This window comes from Vidua macroura, chromosome 10 (genome assembly GCF_024509145.1).
Source record: "Vidua macroura isolate BioBank_ID:100142 chromosome 10, ASM2450914v1, whole genome shotgun sequence".
NCBI lineage: Eukaryota > Metazoa > Chordata > Aves > Passeriformes > Viduidae > Vidua > Vidua macroura.
Window position 1 is genome coordinate 22,509,802 of NC_071580.1, and position 27,466 is coordinate 22,537,267.

Below are 27,466 nucleotides of genomic sequence, written 5' to 3' on the forward strand. Positions count from 1 at the left end.
GCATCCCTACTTCAGATAGTGGTTAGTGAAGACAAAATAGAAAATGTTCTTCTTAACTGGAGTTCTTGCACTCCAAATATCTCCTTACCAACCTCCTCCCCCAAAGAGCTTTCAAGTTTTATTTCTGTACCTCTGAAACATGTATAATACTGACTGAGGAAATAAAAATCTTACCTTTAAAGAAATGAAGCAGACAGGATCACACAGAGATATCAAAGCCACCAAAAGACAAATCCAGGTCGAATGGGAAAAGGAAAAGAAAAAGAGAGAGAAAAATACAGTTACATTTGTATTTCACTATGAGCAGACCAGCTAAGCAGGAAAAAAAAAAAAAAAAAAAAAAAAAAAAAAGAGACATTTTAATTCAATTTAGTTTGCTTTCTCTGATAAAGTAAAAACAATGGGGCAAATGAAATAGGGTGATACAAAGTGCTTTTGTCAGTGGATAAAGATTTCAAAGATTTATGCAAATCATCTTTTACCAGCATTCCTTCATGACACTACCATGTCATCAAAGGAGTAACAGGAAGGTATTTTGTGTACTATGGAATTTAACCCAGACACACACACCACTCCAGCAGAAGTCCTGGGTGCAGAGAGAGGGAGAAGGAAGGGGAGGTATCAATAGATCTGTCTGCACACAGTCAGCAGCATGAGGCCCTTGGCAAAGCTCCAGTTCCCAGTGGTGCCAGCCCAGCCCACTGCATTTGCAGTTATCCCAGAGCCCCGGGCAGAGCTCTGACATCCAGCCCTTTCTCCCTCGATTAGAGGCCACTCCCAGCATAAATAAAGGCAAAGCCTTTGGAGACCTGTTAACACTAAAACAAAAATCCATAAAACAACACGAGTTTGGTGCAATGAAGGTGCAGAAAAGGAAGGGGAAGGATTACTTGCAAGAAAAGAAACAAAGAGTGTTTTAAGCCAGAAAATCTGTGAATTTCCTGGGGAATTTATCGGGTTTAAAGGTTTCAAGTATTACTAAGGAAGCTCAATTCCTTTACTGCCTCATCATCAGTGCTCCAACACTGTGCTAAGAAGTTTGACATGAGTGTCTGTGAATAAAGGAAAAAAACCCAAGCAAATGGGAAATTCTTTCTCACAACACCTGTGTCCTCCCCATAATGCCTGCATAAAAATATAATGAATTTGGCACGGTATGTTTGAATTATTTTTATAATTTTTTCCATTTTTGGTAATGATAAAAATTAGAAGCATTTTTTTTTTTTAAATCCTAAAAGGAACCTTTTCTGGGAAAGGAAAATCAAGCTGGCTTGAATATTAAAAAACTTTAATTGTTTCTATTTTTTCTACTTGAGCTGCAATGCTTGACCCTAAATGGCACACAACTAAAGAGGTGTTCCTCCAGAGAAATTAAGGTCATAATGTAAGAAAGAAAGATTACAGACAAATACAGAAAACAACTGTGAATGTGCAAATGTGTCTGCCATGGTGGCTGCAGGAAGACAGGCACTCCCTGGTCATGCCAGCCTTGAAGGGAGGTGTCTTAGGTTGGAAATGGGGGTGTGTATTCTGTCACCATCTGTCAGAGCTGGGGCAGTTCTCTGCTGTTCATGGGGCAGTTTTTTCTTTATCTCTCCCACAGCCAATCCTCCCTCCAGGAGATCTCTGCTGTCCATGGCCAGTGAGTGTCCCTGCATGGCTGAGAAAATTCCATCATCCCATGGGGAGATGCTGTGCCCAGGGGAGGAGCCAAGCATTCCTACCTGGATACAATCTGACCTTGGAACACCACAGCAGCCTTTGCCCACTGCATTCCCAGAGGAGCAGCTTTCTGCCCCACTGCATTCCCAGAGGAGCAGCTTTCTGCCCCACTGCATTCCCAGAGGAGCAGCTTTCTTCCCCACTGCATTCCCAGAAGAAGCCCAGGCCCATCTCCAGCAGGCCTGGAGCTTCAGAGGAAAACTCCAGCCTTGTCCAGGATCCCTGCTCCAGCAGAAGCACAGCTGGCACTGCAGGAGGGCTGAGCCCCCATGGAATGGCACTGCTGCCACCTCCCTGACACACAGGGCGTACTGTGACTCTATCAGTAGGGTTTTTTGTTTGTTTGTTTGTTTGTACTATTACAGTTGTATTTTTTTCCCTAGTAAAGAACCGTTATTCCTATTCCCATATCTTTGCCTAAGAGCTTCTTAATTTCAAAATCATAATAATTTGGAGGGAGGGGGTTTACATTTTCCATTTCAGGGGAGGCTCCTGCCTTCCTTAAGCAGACACCTGACTGTTCACACCAAGACTGGAGATAAGTAGACCCTTGGTGCAGGTGGGTCAGGTTGCTGACTGCTGTCTCCCAGCTAAAAGCCCAACATGCTGTGCCTGGCTGCAATTCAAAATAATAAATAAATACCCTGAGACAGCAATGAGCCTCCTCTCCTCCCCTGGGCCTGAGCTGGGCGCTGGGAGCACCCTGCAGCCCTGCACATGTGTGGGGAGGAGCAGATGAGTTTCAGAGCTGATGCTCCCTCTCCCTCAGTGTGAGGCTGTCAGGAGAACCAGGGCCTTCTGCCAAAGCATTTCTGCCAGAGTATTCTTCCATCCACCTTTTTTGTGTTTATGAAAAAAGACAGGAGGAAATGAAATCTTGGCTAAAGTCACTGTGCTGAAGGACCCAACGGGGTGGAGAGAGCAGAGCTCTAAATGAATTCCAGTTATGATCTCACCCCTCAGTAACTACTGAGCAAAGATGAATGAGAAACGAGCAAGGGCACGAGTAATGAGACATACATTTCATATGGTCACAGAAGGAAGTGGGAACATGAACTGTGTCTGACTTTCACCCCAAAACCTTCACAGGTTGTCTGTTACTACCCTGACACTCATCCATGTACTGAGTTCACTCAGGGAATCCAATCTTTGACAAGGATGCAGTGAGAATCCAGGAAAGAGGTTCAAAAAGCCCTCAGCAGTTAGAGTGAGCCCTGTAAGGCAGGGGAACCCAAAGGGTCTAGAGTTTGGGCAGAGAGTTGGTCTGAGAGCTCTTCCCTCCCACTGAGATCTGTCCCCAGGGCTTTCTTCTCTCTGGGCTGAGGGAAAACCAGTCTGAAAGGGATGGGGAGTTTTGTAAGAACTTCTTTCACAAGATCATTTCTCTCTCCTTCTGTCTCAGCAGAGCCCTGCAGCTCAACTTCCCCATGAGGAGCTGGAACGAATGATGGAGCACATGTCCTCTGCCATGGGGCCTGGAACAGAGCACAGGGATCAAGGAAATTCACTCTCCCCAAGACACTCTGATGCTTGGGGTACAATATTGAGGCTGCACTACAGAACTGGCAGAAGAAGAGTCATACCCAACTCACTCCACAAAAAGATTCCATTTTCTAGGTGAACATGTAATGTTTTGTGTCTCTCCAGTTTTGCTTCCAATTGTGGAAAATGCTGCACTAGTGAAAGACTACACATCAAGGCAGAATGGAATTTCTAGTCTTTATTCCCAGGCCAAGCACTGAATGAGCTCAGTGAACATGGATGCTTATAAAGGCAACAACATATGTGACAACACCCTGACACATCAGAGCATCTCCTGCTGCAGGCTCAGAGGAACCTTGATAGAACATCCATAAAAACACCCTGCAGGATCCTGGAGAAGCTTGCAAAGACTAAGAATTCAAAAAGGCAGACAGGAAGCAGAAGCCTAAGAGAGCTGTAATGAAGAACACCCAGGAGGTGGATGCACACCCAGCAGCAAAGCCCCCAGCAGGCTCCTGGGCCAGGCAGGGAAGGGCAGCCAGGCTGTGGCAAGGGGCTTGGCAAGGAGGGGAGGGTGAGACATGGTGGCAGCTGAGACCTGGCACTGTGAGCACCCTGCTGCCTGTGTCTCCACCACATGCAGCTTCCTCTGGCTGCTCCCACCTCTGTGGCCATGGCCAGCAGAGGCTGGGGAGCCAGGAGCCCTTGGGGCAGGCGTGCTGCTCTCAATGCATCGTTGCTCTCAATGCGTCCTTGCTGCCGTCTGCATCACCCCCTACCAGCTGCAAAGGAGTAGGAAACAATAATCCTTGCCACGATGGAGCTCAGTTCAGGCTGTATTTGAAGCATCACCACTGTTCCTCTGGTGCTGCCACAGGAGCCAGCACAGCTATTTATACCCCAGCCTTGATCCCAAGAGCACTGCAGCATGGCCATAAAGACCGCAGAGGTATCAGAGGGATTTGTAACTTTATTTTATCTCAGATGGCATGGTACTGATGGAAATATGTTCTGTTACTAGAGATGAGCTGAAGATAATGTGGTTTGTATGGAATTGGACATGCACTCTGTCTCCAGCCCTTGCTCTGAAACAAGAAAGCATTGCTCTCTGTCTGCTGCACTTCACTCCCTGCTGAGCCCAGGGCAGATTCCAGTCATTCCAAAGCTCCAGACAGTTTTAAGGGTCTAAGATGCAAGCACATCAAAACTCAGATTTCCTTTTTGTTTATTTCCTTTTATCTCCTGCTGATGGGCACAGTGTCTCCTATCAGCAAAAATAAGAGCATCACCCACTAAATCTCTTTCTGGAGGTCAACATGAGCACACAGAACAATTGTCTAGGGAGAGCAAGATTATTTGCTTAATTCAAAACCACTTTTTTCTCATTAGCTGGCAGAGAAAGGGAAGGGAGTAGGAAAATCAATAAATATAACTTTAATAATAATCACATAGGAAACAGTTGAAGTTAAACAAATGAAGTTTAGTAATGATTTTTAATTACAGGGGCTTTCATTTCACTTTTCAAATGGATCTTAAAAACCTTGTCCTTGGAAGCCTCGCTGTATTTATGAAATAATGAATAATTCAACACAGCTGCAGTTGACACTTTACACACCACTGATGGTAATAGCATTGCTGTGATCAATCTGCAGAATGCCTTTCTTTAAAGTTCCCACATCTGGCTGCTCATACAGCTCTGAGTCACAATGCCTTTTGCAGCCCCTAATTTTGTGAAGACATGCACAGAAGCAGAACTGAACCACTTCCTAAGCTTCTGCATGCCAGCCTACAAAGACTGGATTGCTCCAAGAGACATCTCATTCAGGGCTGGAGTCAAAAGCATGAAAGAGTGGTCTTGGAAATTCCAGCAGGATGGATGCTGGTTCTTGGCTTTGGGCAGGGAGAGGAGAATGCTCAAGAATGTGCCTGCGGGACAAAGCTGCTCCGAACGTGCCCTGGCACGCCAGCTGAACAAGCCAGAGTTTTGTCTCTCTCCCAGGAGAATAATTTTTGGAATCTTCCAAATGGCAAACTGAGGTCTGAACAGGAGAGTAAAGCAGGAGAAGCTCCCTGCTTGACCAGCATAGCAGAAGCCTGCCCCAGCCCCTTTTCCTGGAACACCCTCCATCATCAATGCACTGAGGCATTGTTTGTTTGTATTCAGCAAGGAGCAAGCTGCACATGGCTGAAGTGAGCTCTTCACAGCCTGGTGGGACTGTCAGCAAGGTACCAGGGATGTACAACTTCTCAAACATATGGGAAATGGAAGGACTGCCATTAAAAAACAGCAACAACAAAAAACCAAACAACAAAGACATTCAGATTTCTGAAGGAAGTTTTCCATGAGTGAGAGAGCTCTCAGTATGTTTCATGACAGTAACAGGATAGAGCTTTAAAGCTCTGCCTTAACCAGAGCAGACCAATGACTTGAGAGTGCATTGTCTATTCTTTATGCTTTTGTTTTTAAGCAACCACTAAATAATTAAGAAATTGTGTGCATATTAATACAGGTTTTCAGATGGTGGACTCTTAACTCAGTTTTATGGACAAATCTAAGCCACTTGAATAATTTTTGTACTTCATTTTGTGGACCTTTGGAAACTGGCGAGTTTACAGATGCAGACACTGCTCTATGAACAGCCATGTATTGAACAACTTCATCCACACCATGTGACTCACTGGCAAGCTCATGCTGCAAAATGAGCTCGTTCATTTTGGCTGGATTGGGGTGCCTTGCCATAGACATGGGGGGGAAATAGGGTGTGACTCTATTTCTTGGGGCTCAGAAAACTACTGGCAGCTTATTACAAAACTCTGTGTTTTTCTTCTCATTCCTCTTTGGAATGATGCTTGGCTCTGGGTGGTGTTTGCCATGCAGCAGCACCAGAAGCAGTGCAGTCTGTACACCATTTTGTGACTCACTTCCATCCCACAAGGAACAGGTGAGGAGAAGTTCAGATTTCTTTCAGAACCCTCTTGTGGGAAATCCCACAAGCCTTCAATTTTGCTCAAATTCAGTCACTCATTCCTTTCAACTCACTTTCTTGACAACTGATCAGAAAGGCCCTTCAAAACAACTCGTACACTCAACCTTCAATAAAAATTTTAAAAGACATCTAGAACATACTTAGGATATACTCAAACAGTAATGGCCTTTTCATTTGGGGCTAATCCTAGGGAGAAGCCCATGGTCTCTCAGGAGATTTCAGGTTTTACTGATTTTTTAAAAATTTAGACATTTCAATGTAATTCATAAAAACCACTTTGGATGCTTGTGCTCTCATTTACCTGTCAAACCCAACAAAGAAGTAGTGCTAAAGCTTACCAGGGCAGCTGAAAAAAAAATATCCTGAACACCTAGAGGAGAGAAATCTGTGGTGAGAGCCTTTTAGGCATGCTACAGGCAGATTAGAAGATTGGGCTTTGTAGTGGCATCTGTCAAGAGTCCCAGTGGCAGACTCAAGAGGTTTCTGTAATGCTCCCCTGTAATGAGCTCAGAGGTATCTACTGACACAGAGAGAGGAGAGAGTGTGGCTTTGGCTCCTTCCAACACTGGACCAAGTCCAGCAGGGCAGCAGGAAGAAGAACAAACTCTTCTTCTCACAAAGATTTGGGATTTAACTCTTTCTGTTACCTTTTACCTCGTGCTAGCAAAATGGGGTTTCCCCTGTTACAGGGCATGAACACAGTATTGGTCCTAAGGTGTGATACATCATTGTACAAAAAGTGGGAATGCTCTAGTTTCCTTTCAAAATTAAAAAAGAAACAACAAAAAGAGCAAGAAGGGGGGATTTAAAAATGAATCCTGCTTTCTCCTGTGTGAAGTCACTGTTAAACTCCAGGAAATGCTTGCAAAGCATGGGAGACCACATACCTGATAAATTCTGTCATCAGCTGGGGATCCTTTTGTTACAGCTTGGCCAGAAAGTATGGATTAAACCTATCTGAAATGCTGATAAAATGAACAACTCCCTAGCAAGCCTTCCATGCTGAAGATGCCATGTGAGTTTTGGTGCAGCTGCCCTCAAGCCTCTTTCAGGCAGGGTTTAGCCCTACAAACTGTCCTATTCCATTGCTAAGTTATCTACCCTGGGCACAGAGCTGACATCCCACTGTGTTTAGACAGGCCCACGTATTAAGCAAACCTTAAAAACACATCCATGAAGTCACTGAGACAAAGTTCTGAGGTGCTGGGAAAGCTGAGTGCTGCATCACTTACAAAGTGAACACTCACTTCACAGGAGCACAAATTTCTGTAAAATTGCCTTCAGATGAAAACAAGAGTTCTGAAAAACTACTGCTTTGGAGGCAAGCTTTGGTTCTGCAGCACCAGCTTCTCTGCAGCCTGATTTTTCTTAGCCAGAGAAAACAAAAACCAGAAAAATCTTGACTGAACAGATTTTGTTTTGTTTCTTTTTTCTCTTTCTTTCAAAAGAATCGCTGATGTAAAAAAATGTCAAAACACAATTAGGGAGGCCTTTCCTCCCCTTCTGTATGCTTTCTGACAGTATTAAGTCATTACCTTCCAAATTAGTTTCAGAATGATGATAAATAAATGGGAAAAAGAAGTACAGCTAGGGCTAATGCTCAGTTGGAGCCTCCTGTGATCTGATTCTGGCAGGTCTTCCACATGTGCTCTGGCCCCTTCCTGAGAGGGGATGGGCTGTTCACTCAAGGTCTCATGGAATTCTGGTGTTTCAGCAGAGCACATCATTATATGAACTAAATGAATGCTGAAGCAGTCTACACACAGCAAACCTGATACTACAAACCCCTTACATCTTGAGAAACAGACAGACAGACATTGTCTTAAAGAGAATTCTGCAGCTTCCAGCCCAAGGTAGCACCGGTGCAGCAAAGATCAAACACAAACCTCACTCACTGCAGTGTCAGCCCTTTGCCTTTTGTCAGGACTCTGACAGCAGCCACCATCATAGGCAGTTCTGCCATACAACAGAGTTTCAAGAAAAGCTAAAATAAATAGGTAGGTTTCTGACAAGGATTTAGGCTGGAGCATGGTGGGATTGATGTGGCTTTGCCAACGCGGCACAGAGTAAGAAACTGAATTTTGAAAAAAAAATTGGTGGGGGTTTGAGAGCTGTGTAATGTTCTGGATTCAGCATCACTGCTGAGAGTCAGGCCAAACCATCCTGCACCACACCTGAGTGAGAGAAAAAGAAGCTGGCTTCCACCTACTTTTGTTCTTCTCACCTGCAAGCTAAAGCTCCTGCAGGCAGCTGCAGTGGGCACCCACTCAAGGGATTGATTTCTGGCAGGCAGGAATTCAGCACTGAGCTACTTTCCAGCTATCCTCCTTCCCCCACCTGGAATGTCCCTGCAGCACATCCTCTGGGCCAGCAGAGCTTGTCACATCTCATGCATCTCCCTAGGCTGGCAGCAGTTGAAACTGGTACTTTACATATCTTGTAAAGCAAGCACCTATTCCATCCAGGTGCCACATAAACCAAATCAATCACCTCGCTTTGTCTTCTGTTCCTAAGTGGAAATGTTACGGAGAAAATGGAGGGGAAATAAGGCTGTTTTTTAAACACTGTCCAAACTGCCAAGGTCTGCAGGACGGCATGTAGCCTTCTCTTTGGGAGTCTCTGCTCAACACTTGCAGCTCCATGATTCCCAAAGGAATTACCCCCCTTCCGTGTCCCTGTCTCTGAAATCCTAGTTTGAGGAGAGGAACCTACCAAAGACAGAGAAAAGTGTGCAGCTGGAGGGGAAAGGGGCAGAAGAGCATCCCCCAAATTGCCTGCCCTGCTGCCTGCCTCTTCTGGGCTTCACAGAGGGCAGAGCTGAGCTCACAGAACAGGTGATGACTGCCCTGCTGATGATAACAGATTTGCAGTTAAGGAGCTTTGTCACTTAGCTCTCAAAACCTCTTAATTTAACAGATCAGGGAATAGATCCAGCCTGATCAGCTGGATGGGTCCACCCATACCACTGGGGACAGTGGTGCTGAGCAGGGACTGGAGTTTTTTCCCTCAGATTACTCAAGTGCATAGATTTCATTGGGGATTGAAGCAGATCAGATTCCCCCACTGTCTTCTCTTTGCTCATTCATGTACAACAGTGCCAGGCCAAGCAGGGACTGAGTTAGGAGCCTCCACCTACAGACACACCTGCACACAGTCCTAATTTTTATTGTACTCAAAGTTACAGATTTTGAAAAGGTCCCTTCCGCTCCATAAGGGGAGTCCAAGGTGAAAGTGCAATTTCAGCAGCTGAGATAAAATGAAGAACTCTACAGTGGTACTATTTAAAAAGCCTCCACTTAGAAATGCTGCTAGAAACACACATATGAATTGCTGACTCTTGTGCGTATTTCACACTGAAAATCAATGTAACTCCCCTCTGTGTACAATATAGAATGATAGAAACACTACTTCTTACAGGTGAATTCAGTGTAGTCAATAATTAACCTAATATATACATTTCTAGATTTAAAATTTTTATATTTAGATACATTTTTATATTTATATATTTATCTCCCATCCCTCATTTGTAAAATACTTGTGAATGTAATTTTGGTTTATGGATCACTCACAGCTGTTTTATTCACAGAAAAAGAAAGGAGACAGAAGAAATACCCGGGCAGGACAAGGTGACAGAGCTGTGACCTGCAGGACAGAGTTTCTTCAAGTTCTTTCTTTAGTCAGTTCAACTGCCAGTGCTGAAACTCTTGCCCATCTCCTGAGCTCCAGCCCAGCCTCAACCTACACTCCCAGGGCTTCTTCTCTTTTCCATAAAGAAGGCAGGAGTTTCCTCAGAATGAAAAATCTCTGTGCTGAAGATTTCAGATAAATCCAAAAGGCAGAGAATAGATTGGCCTGTTGAGGCAGCAAAGCAAAGTTTGGGGTACCTCCTAACAAGGTGCTTAGGAATGACACCTGATGGAGTGACAAACACCCAGGTGGAATTTCAAAAAACCTCTTATGGGTCAATTGTTTGGCAGTTACATCATTAACTGTGGAAGAGGTTTTACAGTGACTTCTGTGAGCCAGAAAGAAGTTTGATAAGAGAATCCATGTTCACCCCTGAAAGAATTCTCTACCAAGGCTGGTGACACAGAAACTGAGAAAGAAAGAAGGATAAATGAGAAACCTGCAACTGCCTATCCCAATGAGCACTTTGTTTGTCTCTCGTGACCAATGAGTGAAGTGTAAACTTATGAGCTTTGTAAGAATGTATCAAAAGCATGCCTGCTAAAATAAAACCAGTTCGAAGCCTTCTGAAAATGGAGTGTGTTGCTTTGTATTATCTCTGTCTCAACTACGACAACGAAATAGTTCATGCAGAAAGATAAAATTAAGTAACTTTTAGAGACAGAGGACACAGAAATCATTTAGCTGCTTGATGGGATGTGCTGAAAGCTGCTTTACCACTTAGAGAATTCAGGATTTGGGATTTATTGTCACTGATTGTTCTGGGATCTGCAGCTGCATTCTTCCCTCTTTGACAAACTGTGGTCACATTATGCTTTGTTCCAGTTCAGGACTCTTTCAGGCAAAAGAGGCACAGAGACATCCCATGTGTTGTGGGACCTGCAGGTTTACAGTCCTGCTGTGGCACACAGTGCAGCAGAAGTGGCCAACACACACCCCTGGAGAAGAGAGAGAAAGGCCTGAGGATTTGCAAAAGACATTTTGAGGTAATTTAGGGTGTAAATATAAAAATTAGACCATGTACAAGCGAGGCTCTGCTCAGACCTGAAGCAGAAAGAAGTAACAGCAAGAAAAGGTCAAAGCTACCCTGTACTTTATAACCTCATTTAGAATCATGTTTTCTTATGCACCACAAAATACTGATCCTGCAAGGGACTCCCAAACCCACATTCCTGAAGAACTTCCCATTTTTTTTGCTATAGGGCTTCCTTCCACTTGTCCCTTTCCATCCCTCTGCAGTGGGCAGGAGAGGAGATGAGTGTGCTGCACTACATCTTTTTCTTCTCCTTAGAGACACTTTTGGGGTTAGTGAATGATGACAGCAAAAATATATGGAAAGGAAGAGTGATCTGTTGGCACCAAAACATGAATTTTCTGGCAAGTTTTGACGAAAAGTAATGAGAAATACGTGCAGTCATGGTCATATCAGCCAGTATTGACTCTCTTGGACTAGTTACCAGAGGAAATCATGCCCTGGAATGCAGGCTGCTCTGCCAGAAGCATTATTTCTTTCTGGAATTTGGTTTTTCAACCCAAGAAACAACTACTTTATGTCTAAACTGAAAATACCAGACAAGAATGTCACATTTTAAGCATGTACTGAAAGTCTGAGTAAAAAGGGAAACAAAAAACCCTTCTGCCCCTTTACCTAGCTCTGTCACTTAATTCAAATACTCCTGTCAGGCCATATAGAAAAAGACTGACACTTTCAGATATCTGGCTGCTTTCCAGCATGACAGAAGTCAGACATGGCCTATTCTGTTCCACACTTCCTTTAAAATGAGGGATCTTCTGCAATGGGACCAGTGGGGGACACAACAACAACAACAACAACAACAACAACAACAACAACAACAACAACAACAAAATGCCAGTGGGTAAGAACCAGTGTATCATTTTGGTGGTTGTAGAACAGAGAAAGATGAATGAGCACTGGTGATGATGGACTTATTTTTTTAAAAAAAAAGCATTTGGGAAACTGCCTGGGAATCACACTGCAAACAACTGCAAGCTGTTTCTGGTCACCTAGTCAGGGAAATCAAGCCCTAAGGTTTGCCAGGTTATTCTACATCTCTTTGCTTGCATGGGAGTAAACTCCCGGGGCAGAGAATGAGTGAGCAAAGAAGCAAAGCACAGAGCAACCAGGTGGCTGCAGGATGTGCCAATCCCTGTGCAAAAGTGAATTTGCTTTAATTCCTGCCTTACTGTTACATTTTTGTTGTCCCATACCTGAGAGAAAGCTCCTAGAACAGAGTGGGGACATCACTGATAGGAGCTCTACACTTGCATTCAAAGCAGTTCTTTGTGTCCTTTGAATGAAGCTGCTGCATGCAAGCAAAACCAATAATTTTCATTGAGAATGCAACATTTGGAGACTGAGAGCACGAGGCAAAGCTGTCTGCCACTTGTTTAGGCTCAGCACAGGAATGGGAGGGCAGCAGTGGCTGTGCAGGGAAATGCTGTATGAATTTCCCTGCTGGAGCAGCTTGTTGGAAGGACATGCTGTAGGAGTCAGGGCCAGAGAGGTTTTTGGGTTTCCACAAAGGTGGCTGGCACTGACAGAACACAAGGAAATTTTCAGCTTTTCTGTGGAAAAGGGGAATTTTCAGCTTTTTGTGGAAAAGTGAAAGCAAGTGAAAAATGAGAGTGGTGCTAGGACAGCCTGTTGGGGGACTCTGCCTTGCTGAGTTCAGCCTCTGCTGAATTTTAGCAGTTAAATCAAGGGAGAGTGAAGCTCGTTAACTAAATGGAACTTCATTTGTTGCTGTGCTTTGGAGGGACAGGCCATCCTTTACATTTAGCTCTCTGCATTACAACAAAGCACCAGACAGAAGCACTTCATCTTCACTTGGGCCAGCAGGAGCCCTTTTGCATTACCTGGTACGTCAGAAGCATCCTGTCTTTCATACTGACAGGGCACTGACTCCCTTGCAGCAAATATTTCATGGAGGTCACGTGCTCAGTACAGGGAGATAGGAAAGGAGAAAAGGGAGACAGCAGCAATCTTGTTTATCTGTGCCTTGCTGTGTTCCCAGTCCAGGAGAACTGATATCTGCACCTCGTTCCTCTTGGGACTGCAGGAACCATCTTCACATGGAAACCAGCTAGCAACATGTTACATATAAAAGAGATCATCACCAACTGCTTCACTTGCAGACTATTAATCTAATTTCTTTATGATTATCTCTCCAAAAATTGGATCCAGCTGTTCAGCAGTCTTCACTGAGAGGTTAATGAATATGCTGAGCTTGCAGAACAACATGTTGAGCTTCAAAAAACTTCTGGGTTCATTTTTAATGAAATGTTTTAGATTATTTGCTTTTAACTATCTTGCAAACTTCAGAAGTAGCCCTGGCATCCTTTTATCTTCATTACTTGATAGTTTTCACAAAAAGAAACTCAGAATGCATGTATTAAAATGCATGATATTGTTGCCCTTTTAGCCTAACTAGTATGCAAAATTCAAAGCCTTCCTGTCTTGTTTCCATGAAAGACTGTTATGGCTCCAATATGCTTTTTGTGAATAAGGGAGGACTGCACAAGAATCTACAAAAAGTAATTTTTTTCCCCCCTCTGACTGCACAAGGGGTAAAAAGAAGGACTAAAACTACTTTTGGAGGCTGGGAGGGTGTTGGGGCAGGTACCCTACACACCTGACATCCTCCCGGCCACCCCTGAGCACCATTTCTAGCTGGGAAAAGATGGATGTGGCCTGACCCAGTGTGGCTGCCTTTCACCTTCTCCACACTCCCCTTTCTCCAGTTCTGTGCCAGGCAGCCCTGCCTTGGTGTTCCTCAGGACCAAACTTCTCCTGTTTCCTCCCTCCCTGTCCTTCACAGCTGCTTCCACTCAAGGAGCTCAGGAGAACCTGAGAAAGCTCAAACACAGTGACCTTGCCTGGCTAAGGAACATCCACAGAAAACATTTAGGACTTAACTTTGGCTCTGGCCTGCCTTGCCAGACTGCAACGTTGGCAGCATCTTCGGGGATTAAATCATTACCAAGAAAAGAGCATTTAAACGGCTTCACTATTTACTCTCAGCATAGAATGCTTACCATATATATAGATGCTTGCCAGGTCTGTGACTGAGGGCTAATTTTATCTTCCACCACTGCAATACATTTTTCCCCCCAGGAAAAAAGGGAATGCAGCAGTGTAACTCACATCCCTGTGGAACTTTTGAGTACTAATATTGCAAAATAATATATATACTAATATTAATATTATATATATGCTAATACTGATATTGCAAAATACTACATGGCTTCCTCCATGCCCAAGTGTTTCTGCTTGGAGAACATCTCACCTTATCACACAACATAACACAGCAAGAGCATTTCAGGTGTCAGAAAGAAGCTTCTGTCTCCAGAGCAGCTGGTGCCTGCTGCCCCTCCAGGAAGCCCTTCATCAGTGTGCTTTATTTTGTTTCTGACTTTATAGGCAATTTCCACCTCACAGCTCCTCAAGGTGCACAATTCTAGTGGCCAAAACTTTCCCAGAAGAGCCTAAATATTTACCTGTCTATTCACTATTGATATTTCACCCTCTTTCCTTCATGGAAAGATTGTTTGGGTGACCTGTGATTATACACCCTTGGAACAAGCTTGCTTTAATTCTATCTTCTCCTTCTCTTTTGCATCCCTATCTGTGAAATTCACAGGAAGCTCATATGGGTGGAGATAAAACTCTCATTTGAGGAGCATCACTCCCTCCCTCACCTCCAGGCACAGCAGCACAGATGGCTGCGCTCTCTGCTCTCCCGGGCCAATTTTTTCTGTGGCTGTCTTGCTGGCCTTATAAAACCATTTGGCCAAAGAAGTCAGGAACAGTTCTAACCTATGCTCACACGTGGCACTTTTGCATTTTCCAGCATTATGCCTCTGCATGTGAACCTGTGACATGTTTATTACTTCCCATGTTCCTGTCCTAGGTAAATACCAGCAGGAGAAGTGTGCTTCTGCTTCAGTCCGTCCTGGCCAGCCTCTTGCCAAAATTGTTTTGCAGGATCTGAGTTCCTTTGGGTCAGCTCCACAGGCCTCTGGTGCAAGCCAGTTCTCTTGTCTGTTTATCCCTTAACTAAACACTGGCAAACACAAAAAGGACACAGTACCTTTCTGCAGCAAGAAGTAAACTGACTTTCAGCCTGGCTTTGCCCTTTGCTCTGTAAAATAATAGAAAGAGTAAGAAAAAAGATGTACTTGGTGCACAGCTCCAGTGACTTTTAAGCAAATCTAGAGTTGGTCTGCAGTGCAGGAGTGGACACAGTTTATAATAACTCTGGCATTTTTACATCAGTTTACTATCAACAGGAAGCAAACTGTTTGAGAAATGCCAGACAAATGGCTCTGTGAAATCCTGCAGCCTCCTAAGAAATGCTTTTAAGCAGCTAAACTGGGGAAATCTCAGATGAAACTAAGCAATAGCTTGCAGTCAAGATGCTCTGACAGAAGGACAGAGCTCTGTTTCAGCCATAAGAAAATCCACTCTGCCATCAAGTTAAAGTGTGCTAGGCTAATTATGAATCCAGATAATAATCACAAGAGAAAGTGGGAAAGAATGTTCCCCATGAGTTGTAAAATGCATTTATTCTGCACAACAGCCCTCCTGCAGTTCTGCAGACACACAGACCTGCATGCAAACAGCCTCAGTCCCAGCTCTGGGGCTAGTGCTCCTCTGCTGGCGTGCTCACCCCTAACCTGTGCCCTCTCAAAACACTGTTTTAGGGGTACAAGCTTTCATCTCCAAAACCAAGATAAGGGTGGGAATGAGCCTGTCCCTGTAATAAGACCCAGCTCAAAAGCCACCTTTACATAGCTGCCTATGAAAGGTAGGCATGAACTCCTCATGTTCAGAGCACAAGTTTCCTGCTTTGCTGGGAATACACAACACGTGGTGGATGTGTAACGCTCTGATGGATCTCATACACAGAGACACAAAATTCTTTACCAAGACTGCCAAAATCACATTTTTGTAACTTCTTTTTTCTTTGTCTTGGACTGGTGGGTAGCAGCCATGAGGAAGGGTGAGCTTTAAAATACTGCAAAGATTTGCAGTGGAAAGGTATAGTTAACTTAGTTATAGTTAACTGTATTTACTACGCTGTAGTAACTGCATTTCCTTCTTGCAAATTGAGAAGTCCAGTTTAAAATGCCCCTGTACATAATATTCTCCTTCCTAGGAACAGTCACCAACTGGTGTAACAGTACTCAGCATTGCAAATTAGTAACGGGTAGGCTCCAATCATCCAGTATAATTGCTAGATACTGTGGTATTATAAACATTGGCAAGGACATCACAGGTGCAAAAAGCCTTTTCATATATAAGACTTACCAAGATCTCACTCTAAATTGACATTCAGCTCCTTCATAATGGCAATAAAGAGCTTCACGAGCAGTATGTATTTTAAGAGCAGCTCTGATAGTCAAGAGTAGGTGCAGGCATTTAGAAAGATATAATTTCCACTTTGATTCCCAGTACATGCAACACTCACTGTATAAAAGAGCTGGCTTGTCCTCTATAAATATTTTTGAGGTGACATCAAAGGCCAACTGGAATCTCTTCTATGGAACATACACAAACTCTAGGATTACACACATGGGGAGAGACACTCAGCCCAGGGGCAAGATAATGAACAGCCACACTCTCCTCCCAAGGTTACAGCCCCACATTCAGCCTCGATGGATGTTCCTACCTAGAGATTGATCAGGGCCTGACATCAACTGGGGCACTCCTAATCCAGTGCCTAGGCAACAGATATCTATGTTAAAAAACAAACCCTGACCACTTGGTGGACAGTGCCTGCCAGAGGCAGGACAGAGGCAGAGGAATAAGGACATGTGAATTAACGACCACTTTGACCTACATGCATCCTCATCACTGTAATAGCTCAGCTAATGTTCTTAAAAGGGTTTCTTCAGGCTAAAGAGGAAACTCTCTGCTTGGGGACTGCAGGGAAAACTGTTCTTCTCTCCATCATAAGTCTAAATGGTGAAGAGGGAGCCTGTGCACCAGCCTTCTCAAGGCAGCACTTCTCTGCTGTGCTGCATTCCAGGGGAAGAATGATCCACATTTATTTTGGCAGCAAGGTCAAATGAAGCAGCTCCTGCCATCCATCCCTGCCCTGCACAGCTCTTTTCCACCCCCAAAGCATTCACTCCAGCAGCGTCAGAACAAGTGCTTCACGGGGGTGAAATGCTGGGCTTGCTCAAGCAACTGAGACAAGTTAAAAATAACCCAGCAGGGAAGGAAGGGAGCCCTGACTGCTCTCCCAGCCCAGTGCAGCGTGCAGCCCTGGAGGCAGTAGCTGTGGGAGGCAGGGACAAAGGAGAGGGCAGAAAAGGAACTGTTAGCCCTCGAAGCCACCAATAATTAGATCTTCAAACCGTGCCCTAATTTGATCCTCACATCCTCCAACCTTGTGGAATCACACCGTTTCTGCCTCGTTTTATATATTTAGAAAAGAATGAGTTAGTTACTAACCAGAAGATAACTCCAAAAACATCATATGAAACTCCAGCCTCCTTACCACTAGGTTTTGGGGTTTTCAGAGTCACACAAACTGGGTCTCTCTTCTCCTTGCAGTTCAACTGTACTTCCCCTACACATGGTTTTTCCATGGGTCCAACCAAATATATGGGACAATCACATTCTAAGCATTTACCAAGAAAATGCAGGATTTCCAGCAAGACAACTCTCAACCTGTTACAGTATTACAGTCCTTTTTCTAGATTTAAGAAACAGGCTCAGAATTCTTAAACAGATCCCCAAGAGACTCTGTTAAACAGAGAAGACTCAGAAATACCACAACCACAGTGCATCTCAAGACAGAAAGAGTCTGCTGAACTTCCAGGGTTACCAAAGGCAGTCATCCACCCAAATCATGCTCCCACCTGGCCCTGTGTTTTTGCTGAGCAATCCTGTGCAGGGCAAGGTAAGACCCAGTGACAGGACAGTCTGCTGTGGGCAAATATCCAGCTAGCAGCCAAAGTGACCACTGGCAGGACCCTGGGAACCTCCACTGTCAGAGGCTTTAAGAAGAAGTTAGCTGAAGATCTGTCATGAGCAGTTTATTTTGAATGGATCCTGCCTGGGGGCATCAGAATGGAGCAGACCTCCTGTCCTTCCTAGGCTGATCTTCTGGAATTCTGATGAAAGCAGAGAGAGTGGAAGCCTGATTCTGATCCTGTCTCTGAGACTGGCTTTTCATTCATCCTTGCAACTACACCATTAGCTCCCCAGAATGCTGTCCTTGCCATAAAACTGGGATTAAAGCACTTCCTAGTTCATATGAACACGTGAAGTGCATAGGCACACAGACAGAAGTATATCCGTGATGTGTATCTCTAGCTCCATTTGTATCTATAACCATTTATCTACAAAACACACGTGCACTGCTTCTCTAATGTCATTCCATTAGAAGCATGAACACAGTAGGTGAGAAAGAAAATGGAAAAGCATTGAGGCCAAGGATACAATAACAATAATTCCATAGCTGGTGCTCAGAACTGCTATTTTTGCAGCAGAGACACTCCACCTCAGACTAGGAGAACTTTTCTGATGACACAAGTGAGTTATTAAAACTTCTGACAGCAGAACAAATAACCCAGTGCCATGGTACACTGGAACCCACAAAACATCACACCTATCAGGAACGTTCCCTTTTGTGCCAGTGTGTGCCAAAATGAGGACAAGACAGGCTCTAGGATAAAGGAATATTCTCCAGCTCTAGCCATGCTCAGAGGCTGCATGAGAGGCACAGACTTACGTGACAAAACTTCTGCGTGAAGGTCCCAGAAGGCAAAGAAGCCGCATTTTAAGGGACCCTTTTCAATTAATGCCTGAGCAGAGCAGGCATTTGAACTTCATTAGAGCACTCCAAGGAACAGGAACAGAACACAGAAGAATCTTTCTTGGCTTATCTGTTCAGCTGCCACTTCAGCGTGCCAGCAGCTGGACTATACTGCACAGCCTTGCATCCTACACATCAAATGGAGTTTACTAAACACATTCTACAGGAACACAGTACAGGATTCATACGTAACAACCAGCCTCCACTTCTACAAACACAGGGCAGCCAAACTTCGCTGCTGCTTGTTGAATCACACTGATTGTAGCTCAGTGTGCCTCTGCTCTTTGCAGAGGAGGCACACACAGACTTTGCAGGCACATTCATGGGGGCCAGCTGAGCTTTCTGGTGTCCTGCATGCATCTACATACATTATCTGTGGCCAGGCAAGAGCTGAATACCTACAGACAAGTTTTAAACAGCACGCACTGCACAAGCACATTTCTGCAGAGATTAGATGTCTGTTCTCGAGAAATGACAGGAAATGACTGGGGAAAATTTATGAAAACTGAAATAATCACCATGCAAATCACCAAAGTGGGTTTGAGATGCAAAGGGATTTAATTCATCAATTTGCACAGATTAGGCAAAACTGAAATTCACTGCATTAAGAGCTCCTATTTATTTCTTAAAACCTTTCTTGGCAGGGAGCCATTAGGTACTTGTAAAAGATTAGAATTATTGGTGTTTGATGGGCTCTCCTAAAAGGAACAGACGGAGAAAACCGCATACTGGAGTCATTAGGATCATCTTCTGCTAACTCCTGTATTTTACAAAAATATACTTTAAAAAGCATAAATAGATGACAAATTGCCTATCACCTAGCATGATTCCTGGCCATCTGCACTCCGTGAGCACATTTTTCCAGGCAAACCACCTGCACTCCACAAGTGTTCCTCCCCGCTCCTGTTGACACATCCCATAGGCTGAAAGATCCATTTTACAGACAGCTTTGTTTAGTCCTGCCACGTGAACACTCAGCAACTCCTCCATAGCTGCAAATCAGCTATTTTAGACCACCAAGCTGGCTCCCTTCTTCTTTTCAGTACTGTAAGTGGGCTGACTTCAGTCAAGATGCAGGACAGTTCTCCTGGCTGCCTGCAAACCTTCCCCATGAGCATCTGTCAGCAACAACAGCTCCAAGGCAATCAGCAAATCTTCCCTGCTCTTCTCACCCCCAGACATCCCTTGTTTGGATGATGCTGCTCCTAGGAAAGAACCACAAACATTCCAGCCAACATGATTTACAAGCTAGGACCTAATCTCAGGTTTTTATTGGGCAAGAGATTAGCACCCCAGCCCATTTCATTAACGGTGCATCAGCAGACCCAATTTGTTGATTGACTGAAGTGATTTGTGAGGTTTGTGGAAAGAAATGCTTATGTTGACCTTGTAGTCCAAAAAAGAAGAAAACCAGCAATTTCTAAGGCAGTTCTACAACCAAAAGACATACCCAGAGTAGAAAAAGCAGTAGTTTGTGATTTTTGAGGTAATTAGTTTTCAAAATTATGTTTATGCAGACCTCCTATGTTTTATCCTTTAAAAATGTCCTTTAACTTGCCTTCAGTGCTGCTTCTGCACTAGAATACTGACAAATGCAGCTTGAGAAATAATCAGAATCAATGTATCTCATCCTGCAAAACCTGATTTTGAGCCACTTGCTTGACTTCAGCACATATGGGACTGAGTCTGAGACTGGGGTCACTGATTATTCCAGGAAAGTGGGCCCAAGCTCAGTTTCTCACAGTGTTTTTCCTTTCCCTTAATCTGTTGGTCACCCTGAAAAATGGTTTGAATCGTTGTTGTGCCCACTTAAAGGATTTATCTTTCTTTTCCCCCAAATTTTGTAAAAGATTCGGATTGTTTCATAGGTCCAGATGAGGGTGAAAGACATCACAGATTTTGAAATTCTCCTGCAAACAGAAAGGTGTTAACTCCTCTGGTGTTGGCCCAGCTGCATTATCACTGCACTGTTTACTGCAGCTCATAGAGGCACTATGAGAGAGCTGGCTAAAAACCTGTGTCAAACAAAATGTATTTGTCATGAGCAGCCTTAGCCACAGCCATGTGGCCATTTAATTCCAGTGTTTGGTGAAAATGAACTGTATACTGACACTTCTCCTTGCTTTAGAATTTTACATCAGGTCCTAGCAGTGACTAAACCATAAGTAAAATAAGGGATGGGATAAGAGGTGGCCCAGGAAGAGGAGATTTGGCAGCAGGGCAGATGCACTCAGCAGTGATGGGCTGAGGAGCACTGCTGTGCAATCTGCTGTGCTGCTGGAGGCTCAAACCTGCAGTTCTTCTAGAGACTGGAAAGGTTTTCAGCCTTGCCACCCATCTTTTAAGATCAGCCAGTAACATGAAGGAATCTTGCACAATTTACCAAAGTGGTCTCTTTGTTAACTTGAGCCGTTCCAAAGAGAGTTCCAAAGAGACCACACGGGGCTCGTGCTTTGTAGGATGAATAAACAAAGCTTAAATGCTATGGAGTTCTGAGATTTTCTTGTTTTGCTAAGTTTTTTCCCCTGCTTCTTATGTGTAATACAGATTTATGCCTTGCTTACTTTGAAAGGTCGTGCTAATGCCAAAAATTACCACAGCACGTGAATCAAGTGAATGAAAGCTGTGTAACAGAGAAGACCTTTCAATTTAGGCTCCTTAAAAGCTCTAGTATTTAGTTTAAAATTCCAACAGTTAATGAGCAATTTTTGAGAAGGGATGTCCTTGTTAGGAATTCAATAGCTCTACTCTTTCAATTATCAAGTAAAATCACACTCATGCTTGAATACCTAGGAGCAAAAATGGGTACAAGCCACAAGCACAAGAACATCCTTTGAAAAGGTCACATTTAAAAGACATTCCAGAATGCAATACAAGGCAGCTGTGTTACCTCCCCCAAGAGCCTGACATGTTTTCAGTCCTTTTAAATATAATTCTAGGGAAATGAACAGACTTCATTTTTCTCCTCGGCTTTGCAGAGACCTTAGCCCTTAGAACACAGGTACTCCTGTTTTATGGTGTCCAAGTTTTGACATTTATTCTAATTATCTGTGCTGGGAGTACAGGTACAGCCTTCCTGACCAGTCAAATGAGAGAAAGCCTCCCCTGGAAGCTGATAAAAGCACCTCAAACAGAAGCCTCTCTCTCTGTTAACAATATAAAAAGCCTGAAGTTCAATACTGAGCTGCTGTTATAGCTGTGATGGACTGAAGTTGCACATTAGCTCAGATTTAGAGTGAATTAGTATGAATACACATCCCTGTGCTTAAGCACCTTCAAACCCAAGGCCATTCTGGAAAATGCTAGATAAAATTCAGTTATGATTTACAGATTGTAGGTTCTTATACATTATGCTCACATCTACATAGGTACAGCCTCTGTGTGTGTGTGTGTTTTTGGAAGTTTTCCCCCTTTCATTTGCTCCTGCGTGTAACCAGAGGTTGGGTGGGACTTTTCAAGGTACCACGGGGCAGGGAGCTGCATGGGGAGAGATCAACTTGCTGCTGCACTTTCTACTCCTCTGGATCGACACTTAGGGCAAGGAAAGAAAAACACATCTTCTGTTAGAAGCAGATGACAGTGAGTTTGGGAGGAGCTGCAAGGGTGTTTTTTGTGGTTTTTTTTTCATTTCAGTTATTATCTGTATTTTGGAATTTATTTCTACAAACTGTCACAATAGATAATATTTGAGACATAGAGGAAAAAAAATAAATCACAGTATTCTGAAACTAAACAGCTTTAGGAAAAGCTGTAGTCACAAGGATAACTGGTACTAATGAGATGACAGCTTGGAAAGAATAAAGCACAGGACTTTGAAACTGTGATTCACATTAGTCCAAGACTTCAGACAGCAGGACCATCAACCACTTCTGATTCCAAAGGATACTCCCAAGAAACTGCCCTTACTGCTCTGAGTGACAGAAGGAGAGGAAAAAACAGATGATGGGGAGTGGTCAGTCTATGCCGTGATAATGCATAGATCCAACATATAGCTGGGTAAGGTGGTTTTTACTCATCTTGGAAAACTTGAAAAGAATGAAAACTTAGCAAAAGTTTTATGGGATAGAGAGCCCTGTCATGTCTCTGCAAGCTCACTTGAGGCTTTCCACTCTGAACTATGGGACAAAAAATGACCTAATTAAAAAAAATAAACCAATGAAAAACAATGCCCAAAGGAACAAAACCAAAGAATGTTCATTAGCCAAGTGTGTCCAGCTCCACTTTACATAATGCCATATCCTGGGGAAACCAGCTGCACAGGGCTCTCAGGTGGACACAAGGAGCTGGCAGATCTTCCCCTCACTTCTCAGGAAGAAGGAATCCAAGCCCAACATGTATTTGTTGCTCCTTTCCCAATCCGTGACAGGCAAACGGGCGCATTGGGGAAGGGGGGCCTTGCCAGGAACCAGCTGCTGCTGCTCTGTGCTGTAAGAGAGCATGTGTGTTCCTGCATGTGTGTGTCCATGGGCTTGGACAGAGAGGGTGAAGTAATGATTCCCACCCTCAACCCAGGCCAATTAACATTCCCTTGGAGGTTTTTAATTAAAGAGAATGTCTGCCCAACAAAGCAGGCGAGTCTGGGAGGTTGACATCTCCTCTCCTCAAAAAACACACACAGACACACCTCCCAGATAAAGGCTACTTATTATCTGCTCGAGAGACTTTCTGGGATCCATTCCCCTCCTCTGGCCTCACGGTGGCCAAAGCGTCCCTTTCTTATCTCTCTGACAGGTCTAAACAATGCTTAATTGACTTGCCTGGGGTCTTGGGTTTTCTTCTTTAGGGAAAGCAGAGCTTTGGGGTGGTGATGGAGAGAGATCCCATCCTTTTGGCTTTTAATGAAAAGAATCCCATAATAATGCCATCCATTTGCAACCATGACCCCCTAGAAGATACTGTGTGGACAACTGTTTTCCTCCCAGTGGGAGCTGGGAAAAACACAGGGCTGAATTCTCAACTACTTTGGCTTTTGTTTCCCTAACACTGCAAAAATACAGCATTCAGGAGATGGAACTTCCCTTATGCTGAAGCTGGACTTTGCGAACACCAAAACCTTCAAAAAAAGTCAGTCTTGCTCAGATGCAGGCACGGCTGACCGCAAACATGCTTTTTGAAGTTTGACACAAACTTCACTTAAGGAAGTTTGAGGAGGGGCAGCTATTGCTGAAAGCCCACACAAATCCTAAATAAGAGCCGAAGGTGCCTGAGCTGAGTATCCTGAATGCCACAGACCCACAGGTGTGAACACAAGAGCACTCAGCCCCAAGCCTGCACTTACTAATGCCTTGGGGAGATGCAACTTCTGTCAAAGGAGCCTGGGGTTCAGTACATTTTTCCAGAGCAGCAATGGATGGCAGCATGGACCCTGAGCATGGTCTGCTGGGAGGAGCTGAGCCACCTGAAGAGCCCGTGGCTGCCAGCAGGACCCACGCTGCCCTCTCCTCTCCTCCCCACCTTGGCACATGAGCTCCTGCCCTCTCCTCCTGCACCAGCACACAGCTGATGTCCCCTTGAGCCATGCCAGCACATCGAGCTTTTATGTGCAAACCCACATCAAGTCAGGGAGAAATTTGCATCCCCGCTGTTTTTTCAAAAGTGTTTTTTCCCCCCCAAGTTTAGTGAGGCAAAGCCACTCACAGAGACGCCAATCACACCCCTAAGTCAGTGCAAAGGGACAGGCATGCACAGAGTGGGGAATGGAAGACACAAAACCACGTCTGCCCCTTGGACAGCAAGCCATTCATTGCCACTCCAGCTCAGACTTTCTGAAGTGACCAAATCCCTCAGGAAGCGGTCCCGAGCACTTGGCCCACAGCAGACTCATCCAAAACTTTGCCATAAATGTAGTCTCAGGAATGGCAGGTGAGAATATGCATTTATAAAATGACCAAGGCTGGCCTGTGTGGTGGTCCCTGCTCCCCATCCTTCCAGCAGCCAGGACACACTGCTCCTGCCCTGTGCTTGCAGCCCTGACCAGGGCCAGAGCAGGGAACGAGTGAGAAGATGAGGGAGTTTGCATCCCTTGCCTTTTTTGGCTGCTGCTGTACCAGACATCAGTTAACTCACTGCAGCTGGTGAAATCTGGATGCTAAAAATTTGTTTCTCTTTCCCAGAATAGGAGGAAGATTGCTAGCCCTGCTGGAAGGGGGGCAACCCACCTCACCCACACCTTGCTCCAAGATATTTTGTTTTTGAATCTGTGGTGGTAAACTTCAATTTTCCCTAAGGATCTATCTAGAAATAGTGCAGCAGAGGAAAAGTGCTCGAGGAGGGAGGGCTCAAGGGAGCCTTCCTCTTCTTCCCCCTCATGGCTTTAGGGCAGCACTTTGGAGAGGCTGCTGACAGCTCAGGGAAAGAGCCATGTGTTGCCACAGGGTAGGTGACAGCAGAACACTTACCGTATGTGAACATCTGTGAGATTCATGGGCCTTTAATACACCCTTGGGCTGGGTGAGGTCTGTACACACTGCTAGCTGTATGGAATAAATCCTGGAAATTCTCAGTAGGAAACAAGGAAAACTAGGATTCTTCTAATTACTTGTAGTGCAGAGAACTGGTCACTAGTAGGTTGTACTGGGAGTAAGAAATTGCTCCTGTGACTTGCATGCAGTAAATACACTTAGTGTCTAGTTGCTGCATTAAAATCAATGTTCATAATTAGATAACAATAAATTGGAGAAAACAGAGAGAGACAGGAACTCTCTGAGTGCATGCTAGGGAAGCACCCAGATAATGTAATAAATCCAAGAGGAAATCTGCAATTAAGAATGAGGACATTCCATAAACGGTTTCTCTAATGACAGCTTACTATCTCTTCTATCTTGCATTCTGAAATTAAAAGATGCTGCCTCTGCATAGCACCAGAGCTTCCCTTGCTGTTCTCAGGCAGCAATGTAATTCCAGAACTGTGTCCCAAGCTCACAGCTGTACACTGTGTGCATACACCAACCAGTCTGTTCCCAAAGTTTTAAATACACAGCACAGGCTTTCTAAAGGTCCCTGTCCTCACACAACATCTTGAACATACCTAAAGGCAGACAAAGTATACTGAGATTCTCAGGTGAAAGTGTAAAAATGCAATGAATAATGATTATAAACACAGTTAAAGTCCATTTTAACAGATAAATGCATCATATATTCCATGTTTGTATATTAATATGTGCTAATTAAATCCCTCTAGCACTAATGCTGGCTTGGCCTGGAACCAAAGCAGCTGTCTTGGGGGATTCTCTGCATGGTACTCCCTCTTAAATACACTAGAAGCAGACACTTATCCACTTTTAGGCCTTTTATAATGTTTGCATGGACAAAAATAGAGAAAGAGGCAAAGACGGGAGGCATGGGGAGAAAAGCATAAAAACAAAAAAAGCGATGCAGCCTGGAAGTCAGGAGAAGCGAGTTTCCCGCAGCACAGCCCCGGGGGTGCTTTCTGAGCCTCTCAATGGTGATTCACAGAGCTGACGCTTACTGCAGGAAAGCAGGCTAAAGAGATTATCCGAGTTTGCAATTGTATTTTGGTTTGGTTATTTTACATGCGGCTTCTGATGTCCATTTCTATTGCAGAGACAGAGCTAAAAAGCTCGGCTTTGTTTGCTCCCCCTCAGCAGTGGGGATGCGGGGAGGAGGCTTTTATCGATGTTGCCATGCAAAAAAAGTTCGTAATCTCTCTAAAGTCCAGCCTCACTTCTCTTTGTCACTTGGCCTTTGTGTGCTGGTATTTCAAATCTACAAATTCCAAAATGGTTTCCAATGTACTCTTTAATGGGGATGCTTTAATCTGACACTGAGTCCTGTTATTCAGCCTCTAAAGCTGCACCTTGACATGAGCCAAGGAAAGTGCAAGGAGCCAGGCACAGTGAAAACAAATATTTTTAAGAAGAACAAAATTATCTCTGCAGAAAATACAACAATTGAATCATTAATAATGTATTTGGAACTCTGCATCAAGCAATATATGCAGCACTGTATTCATAAACTTTGCAGAAAGAAAGGAAACTAAAGACCAAAAGTGTTGAAATTCTCAACATTTAAGTAACATTAACCATTGGTTTGCCTATTACAAATAACTAAAAGCTAAGTTTAAGAAAATAAGTCACTCAGGCAGAAAAAGACTCATCATTACGGGTGCAGCTGAGAACCTCCTTCCCCAAAAAGATTTCTCTGTCAGAGAAACATCCTCTCTTGCCATTTGAAAGACTAAAGTACTGCTGGATGAGGTACAACAAAGGGACATTCCTAACGTTATTACCTTGTCCTCAGAAGGATCAGCCCTCCCTTCAGCCTGGTGCTGTGGTTCTGTGGCTAAGTTCACCCTCCTGACCGTGCACCATGTGGTTAAACCAGTTTATCTGGAGGTGAAGAGTTCACCATTTCTAAAACTTCTCTCCTGTGACCACTTCTAACTCTCTCTGACCTACTTCTCCTAAAGGGTTCAATTTATAATGTATAAAAGTAACTTCCTTATAAAGCATCCAAAACCCTACTAAAGGGTCTGCAACCTTTTCTGGCATTTACTAAAAGCTCTTTGGATTTTGTACCAGCCTTCCTGGCTCTGCAGGGTGGCTCTCGCTCCATCCCTGTGTGCAGAAGAGAAGGTAACAATTTGTTGCTAAATGTCAACATTATTTTTCCTACCATTCAGGGCAGTCAAAGTATTTTCAAGTATGTGAAGTAGCTGTACTGGGGCAAGGGATTTAATGAACTATCTTGACACATTGTTTTATAGAAATGGATTAAATT

General features: G+C 44.1%; 1 protein-coding gene across 2 annotated transcripts in view; it reads right to left on the reverse strand.

Moving 5' to 3' along the window:
* Positions 1–27,466, reverse strand: part of HS6ST1 (heparan sulfate 6-O-sulfotransferase 1) — a 188,395-nt gene that overhangs the window by 33,925 nt on the left and 127,004 nt on the right. The window contains exon 2 of one of the 2 annotated variants that reach the window (XM_053986158.1): positions 14,990–15,040. The exons of the other annotated variant lie outside the window; for it this stretch is intronic. Within the exon in view, the coding sequence (XP_053842133.1) occupies positions 14,990–15,040 (51 nt within the window). The remainder of the gene's footprint in view (positions 1–14,989; positions 15,041–27,466) is intronic. 2 annotated transcript variants of the gene reach the window in all.